Source organism: Stegostoma tigrinum, chromosome 2, assembly GCF_030684315.1.
Source record: "Stegostoma tigrinum isolate sSteTig4 chromosome 2, sSteTig4.hap1, whole genome shotgun sequence".
Classification (NCBI taxonomy): Eukaryota; Metazoa; Chordata; class Chondrichthyes; order Orectolobiformes; family Stegostomatidae; genus Stegostoma; species Stegostoma tigrinum.
Window position 1 is genome coordinate 133,670,796 of NC_081355.1, and position 20,549 is coordinate 133,691,344.

The 20,549-nt window shown below is 40.7% G+C and overlaps 1 protein-coding gene across 6 annotated transcripts in view; it reads right to left on the bottom strand.

Annotated features, from left to right (window-relative positions):
• Window positions 1-20,549, bottom strand: part of pfkpb (phosphofructokinase, platelet b) — a 123,969-nt gene that overhangs the window by 1,185 nt on the left and 102,235 nt on the right. For all 6 annotated transcript variants that reach the window (XM_048552396.2, XM_059639428.1, XM_048552370.2 and 3 more), the window contains 4 exons: window positions 16,327-16,388; window positions 14,658-14,769; window positions 10,328-10,427; window positions 2,444-2,549 (listed from right to left, as the gene is read on the bottom strand). In XM_048552396.2, the coding sequence (XP_048408353.1) occupies window positions 2,444-2,549; window positions 10,328-10,427; window positions 14,658-14,769; window positions 16,327-16,388 (380 nt within the window). The remainder of the gene's footprint in view (window positions 1-2,443; window positions 2,550-10,327; window positions 10,428-14,657; window positions 14,770-16,326; window positions 16,389-20,549) is intronic.

Here is a 20,549-nt window from a genome sequence, read left to right on the forward strand (position 1 = left end):
ACAGAAGAGGTATTAGAAATCCTTCAGAAGGTGAAGATAGATAAGTCCCCTGGGCCGGATGGGATTTATCCTCGGATCCTCTGGGAAGCCAGGGAGGAGATTGCCAAGCCTTTGGCATTGATTTTTAACTCATCATTGTCTACAGGAATAGTGCCAGATGACTGGAGGATAGCAAATGTGGTTCCCCTGTTCAAGAAGGGGAGTAGAGACAACCCTGGTAATTATAGACCAGTGAGCCTTACCTCAGTTGTTGGAAAAGGTTATAAGGGATAGGATTTATAATCATCTAGAAAAGAATAAATTGATTAGGGATAGTCAGTACAGTTTTGTGAAGGGAAGGTCGTGCCTCACAAACCTTATTGAGTTCTTTGAGAAGGTGACCAAACAGGTCGATGATAATAAACCGGTTGATGTAGTGTACATGGATTTCAGCAAGGTGTTCGATAAGGTTCCCCACAGTAGGCTATTGTACAAAATGCGGAGGAATGGAATTGTGGGAGATATAGCAGTTTGGATCGGAAATTGGCTTGCTGAAAGAAGACAGAGGGTGGTAGTTGATGGGAAATGTTCATCCTGGAGACCAGTTACTAGTGGTGTACTGCAGGGGTCGGTGTTGGGTCCACTGCTGTTTGTCATTTTTATATTGAACTGGATGAGGGCGTAGAAGGATGGGTTAGTAAATTTGCAGACGGCACTAAGGTCGGTGGAGTTGTGGAGAGTGACAACGGATGCTGTAGGTTGCAGAGAGACATAGATAAGCTGCAGAGCTGGGCTGAGAGGTGGCAAATGGAGTTTAATGCAGACAAGTGTGAGCTGATGCACTTTGGTAGGAGTAACTGGAAGGCAAAGTATTGGGCTAATGGTAAGATTCTTAGTAGTGTAGATGAGCAAAGAGATCTCGGTGTCCATTTACACAGATCCTTGAAAGTTGCTACCCAGGTTGACAGGGCTGTTAAGAAGGCTTACAGTGTTTTAGCTTTTATTAATAGAGGGACCGAGTTCCGGAACCAAGAGGTTATGATGAAGCTGTACAAAACTCTGGTGCGGCTGCACTTGGACTATTGTGTACAGTTCTGGTCGCTGCATTATAAGAAGGATGTGGAAGCTTTGGAAAGGGTGCAGAGGAGATTTACTAGGATGTTGCCTGGTATGGAGGGAAGGTCTTACAAGGAAAGGCTGAGGGACTTGAGGCTGTTTTCATTAGAGAGAAGGTGGTTGAGAGGTGACTTAATTGAAACGTAAAATAATCAGAGGGTGAGATAGGGTGGATAGGGAGAGCCTTTTTCCTAGGATGGTGACGGCGAGCATGAGGGGGCATAGCTTTAAATTGAGGGGTGAAAGATATAGGACAGATGTCAGAGGTAGTTTCTTTACTCAGAGAGTAGTAAGGGAATGGAACGCTTTGCCTGCAACGGTAGTAGATTCACCAAATTTAGGTACATTTAAGTCGTTATTGGACAAGCGTATGGACGTACATGGAATAGCGTAGGTTAGATGGACTTGAGATCAGTATGACTGGTCGACACAACATCGCGGGCTGAAGGGCCTGTACTGTGCTGTAATGTTCTATGTTTTATAAAACAAGAATCTGTTCCAATGGACATCAGCATTGTATTCAACTACAGTCTGTGGCTTTGTAACCCAGCATATCCCTTGCTCTGCCATTATCATGATGCCATGGAATGAGATGCCATAGACAGTTGATCACCGTACCAGGTATGATGGCCAATAACACAATGAATGTATGGCTCAATGACAACACATTGGCCAATAAGCTTAACTTTATGTCATGTGCAGAAAAAGAACCAGGACTATTTCATCGTTGAGAAGCTCGGAACAGGCCATTTGACCACTCAAGCCGTCTCTACCATTCAAGATGATCATGGCTGATCCTCAAGTTCTAATCTCACCCTTCCCCATATCCCTTGACCTCTCAAGAGCTGTATTTACCTCCTTGAAAACACAATGTTTTGACTTCAATCACTTCATGTGGTGAATTCCACAAGATCTCCACTCTCAAGGTGAAGAACTTTCGCATCTCACTCCTAAAAGTTTTACTACTTAAACAATGATCTGGAGAAGTATATAAATCATGCAGCAGATTACAAAAATAGTGAAGAGTGAGACCATGGAAAGTTTTGAAAACAAACAAGAATGTTTTCAAAATCAAACCCAGAAAGCATAGAGTGATGAGTGAACAGATTTTGGCACCTATTTGGAAATGGCAACAGAGGATTGGTTGGGTGTGAATATGTTGTTATGTGGAGATTTGAGAGTTTCACCAGGAATGCCTCAAGCAAATATACGGATGAGGATTCAGCAGCAGATAGACTGAGGCAAACCCAGGATCAGACGATGTTATGGTAACGGAAGAAGATTGCACATGGAAGATCCTTTACCAAAGCTGAAATCTCTCTCTCAAAAAAGTGATAGCCACACTTACTTAAAATCAGTCTCATCCTGCAGCTCTAATACAGGCTGGAACACCAGGGTCCGTCTTCGCATGCCCAGTACGCAGGCAGTATCTTCACTGTTTGCAAATACTCGACCTGCACAATTTTTAAAAATCAAAATAAGTCAAACAAACCACACTTTTCCTATATTTGAATGTATAGTTTGTATATCTACACAGGAAGAGGTTTTCAAAACAAAAAGGTAGCTAAAACACAAGGGAGGTATGTGGAACATCAGTAGCTGAAGTAAGCAACATATTGTGGACATGTTATCATCAGAAGCTCTCAGTGTTCAAAATTTGTACAGCTAGAGCCAGCATTGTAATCATATTTACACACGAGGACTACTACAAAGTTTAATCACGGAATTTTATACCCATTATTCCCAGTCAGTGGTTCTGAAGGAGAATTTCACTTTATATGAGACAGACCATGAGGAAAAGAAGGTCAATAAGCCCTGTGAGCCTGCTTCATTCTTCAAATAGATTGTGGCTCTTCCACTTGCCTGCCTTATCCCCGTACCCCTCAATCCTTGTGATGCCTGAAAATCTAATTGACTCCAGCCTTTAATATATTCAATGACTGAGCACCCAAAGCCCTGTGGGATAGACAATTCCAAATATTCCCACAGTTACACAGATTTTTCCACACCCATGTCCTAAAAGTCGCAGTCTACATCCTAGGTTGAGATTCCCATTTCTGAACCGTCCAGCCAGTAGAATTATCTACTCTGTCAAGAACCTTATCTCTTTCAGTGAGATCACTTCTTATCTCTTCTCAAATCCAGAGATTAAATCCCCATTCTACTTCATCTCTCCTCAATATCTCAGTATAAGCTACATCAGTAGGAACAGTGCATGTGAAAACAGGAGGCTGTACTCTACACAGTGATGGGAAGAAAAGTGTAAGAAGCTAAATTCTAGCCATTAAAAGATAAAGTTTATTTTTGGTGTGGGGCGGACTGTAGGGTGATAATGATTCTACATTTAGTTTAAATATATTTGTACAGAACTGTATACTGTACATAAATAATTACCTGCATTTACACTTTTACTCAGATTTTATATTTGGTGTAAATGTGATCCAGCAAACCAAAAGGAAAGTGACATTTCTGAGGGCTGAGATAATGGGAACTGCAGATGCTGGAGAATTCCAAGATAATAAAATGTGAGGCTGGATGAACACAGCAGGCCAAGCAGCATCTCAGGAGCACAAAAGCTGACGTTTCGGGCCTAGACCCTTCATCAGAGGGTCTCTGATGAAGGGTCTAGGCCCGAAACGTCAGCTTTTGTGCTCTTGAGATGCTGCTTGGCCTGCTGTGTTCATCCAGCCTCACATTTTATTTTCTGAGGGCTGACCTGCTTTTTTGTCATTATTGGATTTTTTTGTAATAATGGCCAACAGCAGAAGTAGAAGCATAGGCACAGAGAATGTCTATCTTATTATGTGCTTCTGACCACAAATGGAAGTAAGTCAATGATGAAGTCTTCAAAGTACTATTTTGTAGAGCATAGGAAACAATTTTGGGCAAGAAGTAAAACATTGCTACAGAAAGGACAGCTGGTCATTGACCGTGGTCATAAAGGTCTGTGTAGGATGAAATATAGAGTGAACATAAATATAAACTATGAAGTGCCCAGTGGGCAGTTATTGATGAGAACTCGTTTCATTGAGTTCAGTATAGCTGTATGAATGCAGGTGCACTTCAATAGCTCTGTTTGACAGCAAGTCACATAATGTTGGGAGTGCATCGCATTTGGTACTACTGAAGTCAGATCATTTTTGTTCAGATTCAATTAACAGATGGAGCACCAATGTCAAATAATCTTCTGTGAATGTAATCATTTTGGATTCCCTGCAATCAACTATGTGAGTAGCAATCATCTTTCTTTACTGGAAATTAAGTGGAGGTGGTAGTACTGAGGAAAAGCACAGTAAGGTTGGGAAATTGAACTGGAAATAAAGCATATGCACTAAATGTGTTTTCTGTAAGACACTAGGCTAAAATGTATCTACTGTAATATTGCAGGAAAACATTCAATGATGTGATGTTTTTATGTGTTCAAGGGATGTGGGCATCATTGGCTAGGCCAGCTGATCCATAACTGCATAGAGGGCAGTTAAGAATCAACCACATGCTATAGGAGTCAAATCTAGGCCAGACCAGATGATGATGACAGATTTCCTTCCCTTGAGGATATCATTGAACCAGGTGGGTTTAGACCACATTTGACAATGGTTACCATTAGACTAGTGATTGAAGTTGATTTCAAATGTCTCCATTTATCACAATAAGATTCAAACCCAAGTCCTCAGAACATTGGCCTGGAGGTTGAATGGATTCCTAAGACAGTGGCAATATCACTACACCACCATCTGCCTGGATGTACATGCTGAAAATAAATAAAACTACAGACATGTAGATTCCAGAATTGGTATTGAGTGGTTCATATGATTAAATGTAAGACTAGTTGATCACATCGTATTGAAAAAAAGATGTTAAATGTTTCAGTGACCTGGCCAGTCTTGTCTAACTGGAAAGGGAAACCTCGTATCTATCAAGCCCATAACATTATATTGACAAGTCCTTTCACAACACTGGGGAGAAACGTACAACTGTGAGGAATTAAGAATCATGCTCTGCTTAAAAGATGTATGCTATTATCTTTTGTACAATATCCAATAGATAGCAACATGGACAGATTGTTGAAAATAACTAGGGGTTAAGTGCAGAAGCAACCCACCAAGGAGGAATGAATTAAGGTGATTTTACCATTCCTGACAGAGGAGTGCTTTGCTTCTTTTTTTCACAGCAGTAAAAGTTTTGCAGTTAACGTCAGAGAACTTAACAAATCACAGCTACTGGTGCTCTGAAAAGGTAAGAGCTTGGCTATGCCAGAAATGTACTGAAGTTCAATCATTTCAGTCCTGTATTGTCTCCAAACACCAAAAGTGAACAGAGAAGTGTTCATGGAACAAGAAAAATGTTTTAAAATGTAACTTACACTGTCAAGCACTTTAATAGTCATTTCTGGGAAGAAAAAGTCATTTTGTCAAAGCCTTTCATCTCCTTATCACAATGATTTAGAACAAAAATCAAAGACGAACATAACGCGTGTTGGTACTACATGGGAGCAGCGTGAAACAGCAAGTTCCACATGGTGTTCAAACGTTTGAGATTGCAGGTGGATTGGGCACTTCTTAGCACCTAAGTGTCCAGGCCTTAGGGCCTTTCATCAGTGCAACATACAGCAAAAAAATCTGATCTGGGTAGCCATTAACCACAGGATGGCTTTATAAGTGTACCTGGTGAACAATTACCTCAAGCCTCGTTTAGGCTGTCTTGCAAGGAGGATATTCTTGTGAGCTGTCCTGATTAGTGCAAGGCTAAAAGCTCTGACAAAATTGTTTGAAATAAGTACAGGTTTAAAGTAGCATGATGCTTACAATTCCTTTCAACAGTAACTATAATCAAGATACCACTAATATTGAATTATTAACTTCAAATGTAAAGTGACTAAGGAGAAAACATCTGTAAAGTTTGGAATGCGCTTCTAAAAGCTTAGATAAAGCCAGGAGTTAATAAATCTGTCACCATCTTATTAATAAACAAAATCCATTACCTTCATCTATGCATTCCACGATGTCAGCAAGGGAAGCAAGACAAGACAAAGCAAGGGACAGGTTAACATAACTACTTTGTGATATGCAAACTTTGCAGAGAATAACATAAGGTTTGCACAGCATCTATTTGAGCTTATGCTGATGGTAAACTCAACTAAACCATAAGTTAAGATAACCTAGCAGTTAAAATGTTAAAATTCTAACACGGCCGCACATTTTAGCTATTAATTCTAGTTGAGTATGTTCTGAGGATGTTGTTGAGTTGAGCAGGCTTTAATAAAGGATCAGTGCTCCCAATTCGAGTTAAAAAAAAACTATATGCATTCCCTGGCCGTCTATCAAATCATGCCTCCTGCCAAATGAAGTAGCATCAGTTGAAATCGTATGGAATTAGTCTATGTTTTAATTCCCAAATTTTAATTAAAATGACCCCTCCTTTTCTCCTCCTATTATTCATCAAAATCTTATTAAAAAATTTTGTTCAAAAGAATTTAAAAATCTCATCTACCTAAATTGATTTGAGGAGCTACATCATAAACTCTCAATATCCTTCTGAAGTGTGTAACAATGACACAGCAGTCCACACTAACCCTGACAATGACGATGTGTCATTTATGCGCTACTATCTCAATCCTACACCCAAATCATAAGTGATGCAGTTACATTGCAGACTGATGTAGCTGACATCAAAGAAGCAGTTCAGGGTTTTTACATTTTTTAAATCTTAAATTCAAAGCAAAAAGAACATCTAGTGTAATAACTAAGCATCACGCTCACATCCTCAATTGATGACAAGTGGGTTTTCAAACTATACAGACAACAGCTTATCTGGTTGCCACCTTACAAAGTAGTTTTGTTCTCTAATTCTCTAAGATAATATGTAGCTACTGCCAGAGTTTTTGAATGATCAATTTGTTCTTGTTACAACCGGGCTAACTTCTGGGGAAGGGTCTAGGCCTGAAACGTCAGCTTTTCTGCTCCTAAGATGCTGCTTGGCCTGCTGGTTCGTCTAGCTCTACACTTTGTTATCTTAAATTCACAGCCCATCCATGTGGCATTCACAGAATCCCTACAGTGTGGAAAGAGGCAATTTAGACCTGCACCAATCCTCTGAAGAGCATCCCCCCCAGCACTCCCTCACCCTATAGCCTGCATTTACCATGGCTAATCCACCTAACCTGCACATCTTTGGACAGTGAGATGAAACCAAAACCAATGGCAGATACATACAGAACATGCAAACTCCACACTGACAGTCTCCCAAGCCTAGAATTGAACCCAGTTCCCTGGCACAGTGCGGCAGCAGTGCAAACCACTGAGCCACCTTGTCATTCAGATAAACAGTTGTACCAAAGATATCTGCACCTGAAACATTGACAAGTATTAGTTCTGAGCCAATGTAATTATTTTAGTGCTTCCATTACTACTGAAAATACTGTACAGTTTTGCATTAAATGTGTCAAACAATGGCTTTGCCCAACACAAAGCCAAACATCCATTTCAAAGAACTGAAATCTAGTCTCGAAGATGAAACTTCCATTATTACATGGTTGAGATGGGAAAGCACCATCAACTTCACCATCGCTCTAATTATGCATAATTTGCCAAAATACAAGTCACGCCCCATGCTCCCTCCTTTTTGTTTAGCCTAAGTCCTCAGCCATTGAATTTTGCTGTTGGATGTACATACTAACATGCTTACAAATGCTACTGCTAACTCAGTTGACCCACACTCAGTTTTCCAAAGTATTTTGAGCCAGACTCATGATGTATCCTGCTCAATAACACTCAAATGCCGGAATCAACATGTCAATACTTATCTGGTTTCACTAACAGCCCTCCCAGTCGCAGCTACACTACATTAAATACATGCAATGCATTAATCTATTGGTTCTTTGGACGGAATAATTGAATATAACACACTTTACTCTGAATTATTCTTTTCACATCGTTATTTTCATGAACAAAACTGTGTCAAGTGCCAGACCTCAACTTTTCAGTTGATTTTTGTTGCATGAAGATCTTTCAGAGGCCTTCGTAATGTTTCTTCACAGAATTGCATACCTAATATTCTAACATGATGGTTATCAACATATCACAGATCCAGATAAATATATTTAGATTCTAAATCAGTAAGATTGACATTTCCTCACCAATACGTACATGCAGATTTAATTTGTTACTTTATTTACCAGCAGAATTACAATATTGTTTTGGCCAGAGATACCTCTAGCAACATAATTCATTTTCAGTATGTATAACACAAAAGACCATTGAACTGATGGCCTATCCACATTGATATAAAATCGGTATTTGAATATTGTAAGCAGCAGTTTACTTCTAGAACCACAGAATCATATGATACAAGAGACCTTTTGAGTATGTACCACTAAAAACGCTACACTAGTTCCCTCATTTTCGCTCACTAGGGCCAGAGCCTTGAATGTTATGATACTACGAGAGCTCATCCAAGTACTTTTTAAAGGTTGTGAGGTTTCCTGCTTCAACTTCTGCAGTTGCATTCTGGAACAACTAAATAAACATAGCTAGGGGTTTGTGCAAATTGGAAACCAAGATGAAAAGCCAAAGATTATAATGTGGAGGTTGAGAGAAGTATAAAGGATGACAAGGCAGGGACTTGGGTTGATAGCTATACTGTCTCACACATCCAGGATTTTCTGTCAAACATGACTTCATTGCAGAAAACCAAATAGGGTATTAGCTCCCTGGTGAAAGCTCCATTCAGAGGGCAATGATTTATATCCTGGATTTGGTGAGGAGGATTGTAGCAATAATGGCCGTACATTTCATGGTGATTCATGCTCATCACCACTCTGTTTCAGAGGGCCTCTTGGTACTGCTGTCTATCTGGCAAGATGTTAAAACTATTAGATCAGATTTGATTCCCTATGGTGTGGAAATAGGCCCTTCAGCCCAACAAGTCCACACTGCCCCTTGAAGCATCCCACCCAAACCCATCCCCATTCCCGTATAACCCACATACCCCTGAACACTACAGGCAACTTAGCATGGCCAATCCACTTAGTCTGCACATCTTTGGACTGTGGGAGGAAACCCACACAGACATGGGGAGAATGTGCAAACTCCACACAGACAGTCACCCGAGGCTGGAATTGAACCCAGGTCCCTGGCACTGTGAGGCTGCAGTGCTAACCACTGAGCCACCGTGCTGCCCCTATGCTGCCCAGATATTTAATTACAACCTCACATTGGGGGTCAAAAAACACTAAAATGACAAATTGATGGAAATGATATGAATTTGATAAATCATCAATACAATTGATAATTGAGTAATCATCCCGATTTATACATGTAATCTTGAGAGTATACCCATCTTTAACTATTCTTGCTTATTTGGCAGTCCTTGCTGAATAAATATTAGGAAATGTATCAATGCAGTACGCTGCTGGGATCCAAGGTTTTGCATATGGATACCCACAGGTCCCACTTTTGTCTATACCCAAGCTCTCAGGACTTAAAATATGCCCCTTTAGATGGAATGCATTCACCCTATATTGGAATTTCTACTTTTGCACATTTACAAAGTTGCATTGTTTGGCAATTAAGTCCGTTATAAGATTTTAAAACACCTTGCTGACAAACAAAAGGTACTGAAAAAAGAAATAAAGAACTACAGATGCTGGGAATCTGAGACAAAAAAGAATATAAATTTCTGGAGAAATTCAGCAGGTCTGGCAGCATCTCGGGAGACGCAGAGCTAACATTCTGGGACCAGTGACCTTCTTCAAAGGGTACTGTACTGATTAGGTGACAGTAAAGAATGCAATGGGAGAGCCAGGAAGGCAGCTGTGAAGAATTATATATTTTTAGATGCATTAGGAAGTGTTTCAAAAGCAGATGTATAGGAGGAAACTATTCAGAAGGCCATAAGAGACAAGGGGAATTATACTGGGAATGAAACAGCACAGGAGTGACAGAATGGAGATGGTGGAGATCAGATTGCATTAAAAACATAATTTTCTTCACAAGGTCAGAAAAATGGCTGAAGGAAACATCTTCAGTGCTGTCATGATTATTGATTCGGTTTAAAACATTTAATATCCTGCTAAACAATCCATGTCATTCAGGCATCTGTTAAAGTTCCTAAAAGATGCTAAATTTTAAACCACAAATTAATAAGTTGATAAACACCTAATAATAAAATCTTCAACTCATTAGAGACTTTACAAATTACACACAAATCGTTTTCAAAACATACTCCCTCTTACCTTGTCTGTAGGTTTCTGTTAGTTTATTTGTGATCCATTGCATGGCTTTGGCAGAAATCTTAGTTCCAAAGTTTCTATCAAATGGAGATGGAGATCCACCCTGACAATTACAAAGAAATGTTGCTAGTCCATTATTTCAAGAGAGAAACCTGTTCAGTGTATCAAGTTTAAGATTTTTTTAACTTGAGGATTAAGTAGTTTAATCTTGAGAAAGAATCACTAAATATACAAAACAATATTCCAACTGTCTCTACCAAACCAACAATCTTAGCTTCTGAGTAAACTGCTGGGTTATACTCATGAGTAACATATCCTCCCTTCACATTTACCAAATAAGATGAAAGACAACTTCTTCTGTGTGTGAAAGTCCATTCCTGACAGTGGTTCTGAAAATTTTCCAAATCTCCTTCTAAAATCCAGTCCCTCCTGATCTAAGAGGTCTAGTTGATTACCATATGAGCTGGATGTGAAATGACTCACGTTTCAGCAAACTATTCCATCCTAACCATTGGATTCTGTGAGGCTCTTGTAAAATTTGCAGTAGCAATTATAGTTCCTGACTAAGTTTTATAATGACTTTGCATAGTCCTGAGTATCACGTTGATTATTTGGTTCTCTCTTCATAATGCCATTCTTTGGTGTTCTGCTTTGTTAATCTCTTGTCTAAACAAATGCAAGACATTCAACCTTCCAGTGTTTGGCACTCTGAATAATTTTCAATGTCCCCTCACATGCTGAGTGTTTTGGGCATGATTATATTTTTATAAATAAAACTCAGCAGTGATGTTGTACACTCAAACTTTCCACTGCTTGGTTTCTCTCTTGATGATTCTTGGCAAGGAAGGCACAGGATTTATTGTCCACACCATGTTATTTCCAATAAATGCACATCTTCAGATGCTGCAGTTTGATTTTTAGAGGTGAAATTTGGCACTGATGTTGACCTTTACAACTTATTCTGTTTTCATTTTCCTTAAGATTTTGAAATTTATTTTGTTTATACTTCTGTCTTCTAAGGTCCAATGTGTGAAGTTTTACGTTTAAGATTAAACCACAGCATCAATTTTCTTAGTCATTGCACAAAGCAACCACACTGCAGTATTTTGTTTTCACTGTTTATGGTTCCCATTTAAAATCTCTACACGCGTTTATGCATCCAAGGCAAGGTTTTGTAGGGTTTTCTTTTTTTTCCCCCTACACACCTAATCAGGAGTCATGCCATACCAATTTTGTGGTTTAGGAGCAAAGAACAAAGATCAGAACAGCACAGGAACAGTCCTTTTGGCCCACCAAGCCTGTGTTGACATATAGCGCCTTTCTAAAGCAAAAGCTTTTTGCTTCTAAGCAGTCTGCATACTTCTATTCCCTGCCTATCCATATCCGACATGATCCCTCTTGATATTGTATATGCTTCTGCTGCATCCCCTGGCAGCACATTCCAGGCACTTACCACTTCTCTGTTAAAAAAAAACCTTGCCTGTCACATTGCCTTTAAACTTTCCACTTTTTACCTTTAACCCAGGTCCCCCAGTAATTGACATTTCTACTTTGAAAAAAAGACTGACTATCCATTCCATCCATACCTCTCAATTTTTTTAACCTCTATCAGGTTGCCCCTCAGCCTCTGATGTTCAGTCAAGTTTGTCCAATTTTTCACTTTGGTAATGCATTCCAAGCCAGGCTACATCCTTGTAAAACATTTCTGTACCCTCTCTAAAAGCTGCCATGTCCTACTGGTAGTGTGGCAACCAGTACTGTATGCAAGAATCCAAATGTGGCCAAACTAATGTTCTATACCGTTCACATGCCACCCCACCAATTTTCAAATCCAATATTCACTTTTGCCATCTGCAATCAGAACCCACTACCAAACAGGTATTTTCTTCCCCACCCCTATCTGCTTTCCGTAGGGACCACACACGCTGTGACTCCCTCGTCCGCTCCACACTTCCCACCAACCCTTGTATCACACCCGGCACCTTTCCCTGCAGCCGCAGGAAGTGCTCTGACTCTACGCCTCTCTTCTCACCTCTGTCCAAGGTCCCTAACAATCATTCCAAATCCAACAGGGATTCACCTATATGTCTTCTAACCTGGTCTATTGCATTTATAGAGGATAGAACATAAAATATTACAGCACAGCACAGGCCCTTCGGCCCTCGATGTTGTGCCGATCTGTCATACCGATCTGAAGCCCATCTAACCTACACTAATCCATGTACGTCCATATGTTTGTCCAATGATGACTTAAATGTACTTAAAGTTGGCGAATCTACTACCGTAGAAGGCAAAGCGTTCCATTCCCTTACTACTCCGAGTAAAGAAACTACCTCTGACATCTGTCCTATATCTTTCACCCTTCAATTTAAAGCTATGCCCCCTCGTGCTCGCTGTCACCATCCTAGGAAAAAGGCTCTCCCTATCCACCCAATCTAACCCTCTGATTATTTTATATGTTTCAATTAAGTCACCTCTCAACCTTCTTCTCTCTAACGGAAACAGCCTCAAGTCCCTGAGCCTTTCCAAATAAGACCTTCCCTCCATACCAGGCAACATCCTAGTAAATCTCCTCTGCACCCTTTCCAAAGCTTCCACATCCTTCTTATAATGCGGTGACCAGAACTGTATGCAATACTCCAAGTGTGGCCGCACCAGGGTTTTGTACAGCAGCAGCATAACCTCTTGGTTCCCGAACTCGATCCCTCTATTAATACAAGCTAAAACACTGTATGCCTTCTTAACAGCCCTGTCAACCTGGGTAGCAACTTTCAAGGATCTGTGTACATGGACACCGAGATCTCTCTGCTCATCTACACTAACAAGAATCTTACCATTAGCCCTGTACTTTGCCTTCTGGTTACTCCTACCAAAGTGCATCAGCTCACACTTGTCCGCATTAAACTCCATTTGCCACCTTTCAGCTCAGCTCTGCAGCTTATCTCTGTCTCTCTGCAACCTACAGCATCCTTCATCAGTATTCACAACGCCACTGACCTTAGCGTCGTCTGCAAACTTACTAACCCTTCCTTCTACGCCCTCATCCAGGTCATTTATAAAAATGACAAACAGCAGTGGACCCAACACCGACCCTTGCGGTACACCACTAGTAACTGCTCTCCAGGATGAACATTTCCCATCAACTACCACCCTCTGTCTTCTTTCAGCAAGCCAATTTCCGATCCAAACTGCTATATCTCCCACAATCCCATTCCTCCGCATTTTGTACAATAGCCTACTGTGGGGAACCTTATCGAATGCCTTGCTGAAAATCCATGTACACTACATCAACCGGTTTACTATCATCTACCTGTTTGGCCACCTATTTGTTGCTCCGGACATGGTATCTTCTATATTGGAGAGACCAAGTGCAGATTCAGTGACCAATCTGCACTCTGTACACTCCAATCAGCACAATTTTCTGGTTGCCATCCATTTCAACCCCTCCTCCCACTCCCTTGGTGACATGTCCATCCTGGGCCTCCTCCACTGTCAAAATGAGGCCACACGTAAACTGGAGGAACAACACCTTATATTCCGACTCAGGAGCTTACGTCCTGATGGCCACAATGTAGAATTCATCAGCTTCAAAACCTCCCCACTCCCAGACCCATCCCATGTCCAAGCCTCCTTCTCATGCCCGGCTCCTTGATCTAACACAACTTGTCCATCTTCCATCCCATTTATCCACCCCACCCTTTCCACTGACCAATCTCTACAACCCCCGACACAAATCCATCTATCACAGAGCTGACACTCTGGCTTTGTTATTAGCTTCATCATCGGACCTTTTCAAAGTGTTTTCATCTATTTTCCTAATTCTTGTTCAAATTGATTCGAAATGATAACAGCTCATAAGCTCAACAGAAGAATGTAACCTTTCAAAGTCCAAATTAAAATTTCTTTCATGCATTGTGTTTAAGACAATATATTCATAACTTTACTACTTGTAGTAAGTCTCCCACCATTCCATCAATGATTTTTCAAAAAATTCTCTTTTTGGGATATTTTCTTTGCTTTGTTGCGGTACGTTGCTGCATTTTCACCTTCTGATGGAAGTAAACCCCATGTAAAAAGATTCTGTCAGATTCTTAGTTAAGGACTGGTCTATTCATGGAAGATCACAAAGGATTATTTACAGCATTTGGTGAGATTCCGACTTCCAGTCCTGTTTTCCCTAATAAATCATGGCTGCTTTCATAGAATTTGTATTTAATGCAGCACAGGAGTTACTATTCGGTCAATGTCATTTAACAAAACTGTAATTCACACTTAAACAGAAGGAATTCATCAAGAACAAGAATGCAAGAATATCAGCTCAAGACATATTTACCTGCTGCATATGACCCAGGACATTCTTCCGGCAGTCAAACACCCCTTTTCCTTCTTCGCTGTACAACTGGTAGATGAAATCTGTGGTGTAATTTTCACTACAATTTTCATTTCTATAACATATGCAAAAATTTGATATTAAATTTGGCTAGTCCACTTAATTATGGGAGACTTGCAGTGTCAATCCCCAATGATATTAAAATTTTCCCCAATTAAATAGTAGGGCAGAAAAAGCAGGATTACTGGACAGGTGCAGAGACAGAGCTAAACACAGCGGAGTCTGGAAACAGATCTGGCAGCACTAGTGGAGAGAGAGCGATAGGGAGAAAAACAGTGTTAATGTTGTTGGTCTGCACGACTCTTCTTCCGCAGATTCGGCTGACTTTCTCCAACATACTCTGCATTTATTTCCAATTTCAATTATCCACAGCATTTTGCTTTTATTACAGGTGAAGAGCCAATGGACGTTCATGATCCTGGAGCACACAGTCATTCAGTCATGCCTCAGGAATTAACTGGAATTCACACACCTTTCCTTATTCAACTATTAGCTCATCTTTACTCCTCTAGTATAAATTGTGATTATTTAAAAATTTGAAATTGTAACATTTTACCTAATGAGTGCAAGACAAAAAAAAAGTTACTACAACATGCGTCTATTTTCAGCAATACTCTTATTAAATAGGTTGAGTTAAAACTAAAGTTGAGGCACTGGTCCAGGATTTGCTGCTTTCCCCATCCAACTGTTCTCTCCTCACTCTTCTGCTCAACTCTTTGGGTACTGTAGATTGCCAAAAGTGCAAGCAAATAACAGTACAGTGAGGTCTACAGGGCAACTGGAATAATGGTGAATCATGTTCCAACCAAATATCAAAGACCAAGAACAAGACAGGAATGGTAAAGAGGGAAACAAGATGGTTTCCATCAATCTATAACATGTGGGCTGAAGCGGTTCAAGAAGGCAGCTCACCACCATCTTCTCAAGGACAGCGAAGGACAGCCAATAAGCGCTGGCCAGACAAAAACACCCATGTCCCACAAATGAATAAACGAAAATTACTCAGAAATAAACAGATAGGAAGGAAAAAGAAATGGATTGAAAGAAAGAAACTGTTCAAATCCAACTGAGCAGGACTGGGTCTTCATTGTTGCAACTTCTTTTCTGGGCCAAAGAGGTTTAAAGGCATTGCAAGAACCAATTAAAATATCCTCACAAGTTAGTTGGCAGGATGGCTGGTTTGCAATACAGAATGACACCAACGGTAAGGGTTCAATCCCCACACTGGCTACGGTCGCTGTGAGGTTCTGCCTTCTTCAACTCACCCCTTGCCTGAAGTTAAAACTCACCTTGAGCCATCTCTGTCTAACGAGAGGGCAGGGCTATGGCAATGATACTTTTACACACACCATTAAATATCAGCCTTAAATTCCCAAAATGGTGAATGTTAAAGAAAAACAACTCACAAACACAACTACTTCATCAAATTCATAACTAGCTTCTAAAGTTAATAATGGAGCACAAAGTGGATAGCAATTGTAATCACTTGCAAATCACACTGTAGGTCTTTCTCACTGTGACTTAGTGGAAGATTGATACACTGATAATGTCTGCCACATTAAACGCATCACTGTTCAGCGTGGAACTCCTGGTCAATTCATGCATTACTCACCTGAGCACCAAACCCCGCTGGATATTGGTTTTCATCTTTTGTGTTAAGTGTTCAACATTAGACTGAAAAACAAAAATTTAATATGCTTAAGGCAAAAGTCATATTTTCAGCTTTTTTGAGCCCTTGTTCACAGAATAAAATTGGAAATCATTTAATATTGAACTTCAAAAGAAAAATGTATTCACACAACCTTGAACGACTTTCTGAAAGACTGCATACAATAAACAATTGCTTGTAAAAACACAGAATAAAAATGATGGACATGTTCTGCAGATGTCAAAGCATCTGCAGAGAGATTGCAGATCGGTGGCCAGTTCTAAGAGCAATTTGTATGATTGCCTTGATAATTGATGAACATCTCCCATCCTGAGTACTCAGCAGTTTGGTAGATCTTTGCTGCTAGACACAAATGCAAGTGTTTAATCAGTTTCTACTTCTCATTCATCTTGTTCATTCAAACAGTAGGGTACACACCAATCAGTTGTAACAATGCAGAATCAGATCTTGAATGAGCCATTACATCAGTATCACAGAATCACTTTACTGGTTAGAATGAAGCGATTCAGCCTCATGAGTCCAAGCCAACTCTTTGAGGCACAACACCCACCATCCCGCTGTTCAAACAACGTTCAGATCAGATTTATTCATCGTCTGTGACTACAAATACAGTGTAAAGTGTTGTTTAGTGTAGCCATGCTTGAGCGACTTATTGAAATACAAAGCGAGATCCGAATGCAATAGACTCATCTTTACATTTCCTTCTCGTTACGGGCTCTGGGGTCTCTGGAATGGGGTCCCGGTCTTGACTATGAACACTTTGGTTGCTGTACCAGTTGATTCCATAACGTTCGGCTTAGGCCCCATGATACAACAATATTAAAATCGAGAAACAGGACTTTCTGTTCAATAATACTGCTGTAATGGCAGGCTGATCACCCAGCATGCTCTGCAGGACAGAATATGTACTATTTTCAACACTGGACAGCTGCACGTGCACACTTACAATTTATACTAATATTTATGTTTTCATCTAAAGGTTTGTTTCCTTCAATCACCCATCCAACTTCCTTTTGAAATTATTTGATTGTTTATACTTCCACTGGCCTCTTTCAGAATGTGTTCTCAGTCACTTATTACCTCTCACTGTGTAGAAAAACATGTCCTTCCATTCTCCCTGTATCTCTTCCTCAAAACCATAAATCTCTGCCCCTAGTCTTTGTCCAATCAGGTCAGAGATACAGTTTTCCTGGTTTGTTGCACAGTTTTGTACACTTCTTTCAAATCACCCCTCAATCTTCTTTGCTGTTAGACAACACCCCCGCTTTTCAATACTAACCTCTTCTGCCCAAACCCGAGATTCATTGAATCAAATCTCTTCTTCCCTCTCTCTAGGACTCCCTCTCATCAACATGGCAATCCAAACTGGATACAATATTTTCACTGGGGCTTGACCAGAGCTTTACAAAGGGTCAGAATAATTCCCCTAAACAATCCTTGTTCTCAACCACATCCCACTACACAATCCAACATGCTTACTCAAATAAAAACTGAAAGAACTGTGGATGCTGTTAACCAGGGACAAAAAACAGAAGTTGTTGGAAAAGCTCAGCAGGTCTGGCAGCATCTGTGAAGGTAAAAAATCAGAGTTAATGTTTTGGGTCTGGTGAACCTTCCTCAGAACTGTTAGTTGTTGTTGATGCTTACTCAACTATCTGCCTAACTTTATGTCATCTTTCCAAACACACTAGCAAGAAGGTAACATTGCAAAAATATATTAGAGTGGCATCAAAATAACAACATGGAGACAGCAAAGATGATTTTGCTCTTCTAATCATCCTGTTCCATGATCATATATGGCCCACTTTGCTTCTATAAACAGTGGTCTGAGAGATGTTCATCTTGCCAAAAAACATGGATTTCATCAGCTCCTCATTCTTGTCCTAGGCTGAGCAGAATGCTGTTTTAGTTCATTGTGTGCTGATCCCACAAATAGCACAAAACAGGGTGCATAGGTTGTATAAATACTTGTTCCCAAAAAGAGTGAGGCATTGTCAAAGGCTATAAATCAGCCCCAAAGTCTGAGAGTAGCTCATATTTTGTTTTTATTAAGACAGACAAAATGACTCACTTATTTGGATTAGCATAACCAAGGCCATTATTTTGACTGTAGTGCTTGAAGCTGACAGTAAGGATTTGTCTGCATGTTCACAGTTATTAAAATACTGCAGCTCAATAATTCAGGACTGGTCTCCTCTCACCAATATTTGCTCAGTGCAGCTTTGTATAACCAAGGAGTACAGAAGCAGAGGCATAGGACTAAGCCATTTAGTATCTCTTCTGTCCTTCTGGCTGATGCGTACATCAACTCCAGTGAATGCCTTGGCTTCATATCCTTTAATGGCCTCATCTAATAAAATGGAAGATACTCAGCTACTATTTCAAACAATTGGCACCACTATCTCATCAGAAGACCCAAGACAAGTTTAGGAACTTGTAATGCAAATATCTTACAGTTTAATAACAATGGATTGTGCCATCAGATCAAATAGCTTTTCTCTCGTCTAAGAATATATATGAAGCCTTAGCTGAGACCCTAGACAAACCATCAGTCTCTTGGAACACCCTCAGCCCTTGCTTGATTGATAGCTCCAGTTCTGAGCTGGCAATTTCACAAGGTTGTTCACAAGTGGAGTTTAAGATACTGAAACTTCATAGATCTGGAGGAAGATGGGCTAGATGGGACATGAGGACTCTATGTTTGGGGAGGGATGGGGTGAGTAGTGAAGGCTGAGGGGATACATGGCCCCACATTCTTTTATAGCTGGAATGAAGCCCCACAACACTGTTGCCCCAGACCTTCCAAACAGCTCACTTCCATAACTGACCGGCTCAATGGCAGCATTCTAACTTTCTCTAGAGTCAGTTGGCCCGATTTCAACCACCATCTGCCCCCACCCCACCCCTGGTGAGATCAATCCCAACAATATTCCCTGAGGTGGGCACATGAAGCCAGGCAATTCTTCACTTTCTGCTACTCACCTCAAGGATGAAAAAAATGCCAATGAAATGGAAGACATGCATACATAAAAGATAAATAAATAAAGAATACAAAGATAAGACAACAAAATAGCAGGACGGAGCTTATGGGCTGAAACTGTCGAATTTAATTTTGCATCTAATTTAATTTTACAGGCTGTAAACTGCCTAACTGAAGGATGAGGTGCTGTTCTTCAAGCCTACACTGAGCGTCACAGAAACCATGCAACAGGCTGGACAGGGCTGTCAACATGACAGCAAGGTGGAGAATTAAAAAAAGAAGCCACCATAAACCCAGGTCCATACTGCTGTCTGAAAGGAAATGTTCCACAAAGCAGTCACCCAAATTGTGTTTGATCCCCACACTGTAGAGATGACACTGTGAGCAGGAAGTACCTGGATAAGGCTGTATCATCTGATGTGGTGTTAGGATCTTTGAAGATTGAACCAGGGTTTCAAGGAGGAAAACAATCTCCATTATCTTCTCCATGGAAAGGGCAGACAGAAGCTAACATTTTATCAAGCTGTAGAGATCTCAAGAGTGCAAAACATCAGAGATCAAACTGCACTATCTAAAGAGATTGCTGAGCATCTCCAGCACTTCTGAGGCAAAGGCCAAGTTGGCTGACACCAGTGCATGCTCCCTATGTACCAGTTCGAATCGTGGGATCAGGACCCAGGAGTGTGGAGTTTGGGACCTGCAGGGAGCCAGGGAACAGATAGCAACCCAAGAGAAGGGATTAGAACCAGGGCTTGGGAACAAGGGGAAGGAGGTGAAGGGTCTTGCCCCCCCCACCCAACCCAAATTCCCTCCTTCCCTGACTATCATTATTCCCCACATCCCCACCTACCGTCCTCCTGACTCTCTTCTCGAGCCACTCCAATTTCCATCACCAACCCCCACCCCCACTCCACCCTCGCACATTCTGATTCTCTGCTGCTGAACCCGGTTTCAAAATCCCATGGGCTTCATGACATCACACGTACATTCTACATTCTACATTCTGGATTAGTGCACAGTTGGCTGCAAACACAAACTCTATTTACACAAAGCTCATGCAGCAGTCCTTCTGGTCTAACAGTCAAACGGGTTTTGAGTGGGTGGTGTAGGGAACAATGGTGACCAAAACTGCTCCATTAGTTGCTTATAATTTCTACTTCACAGCTCCTTAGTTTGCATGCATAAA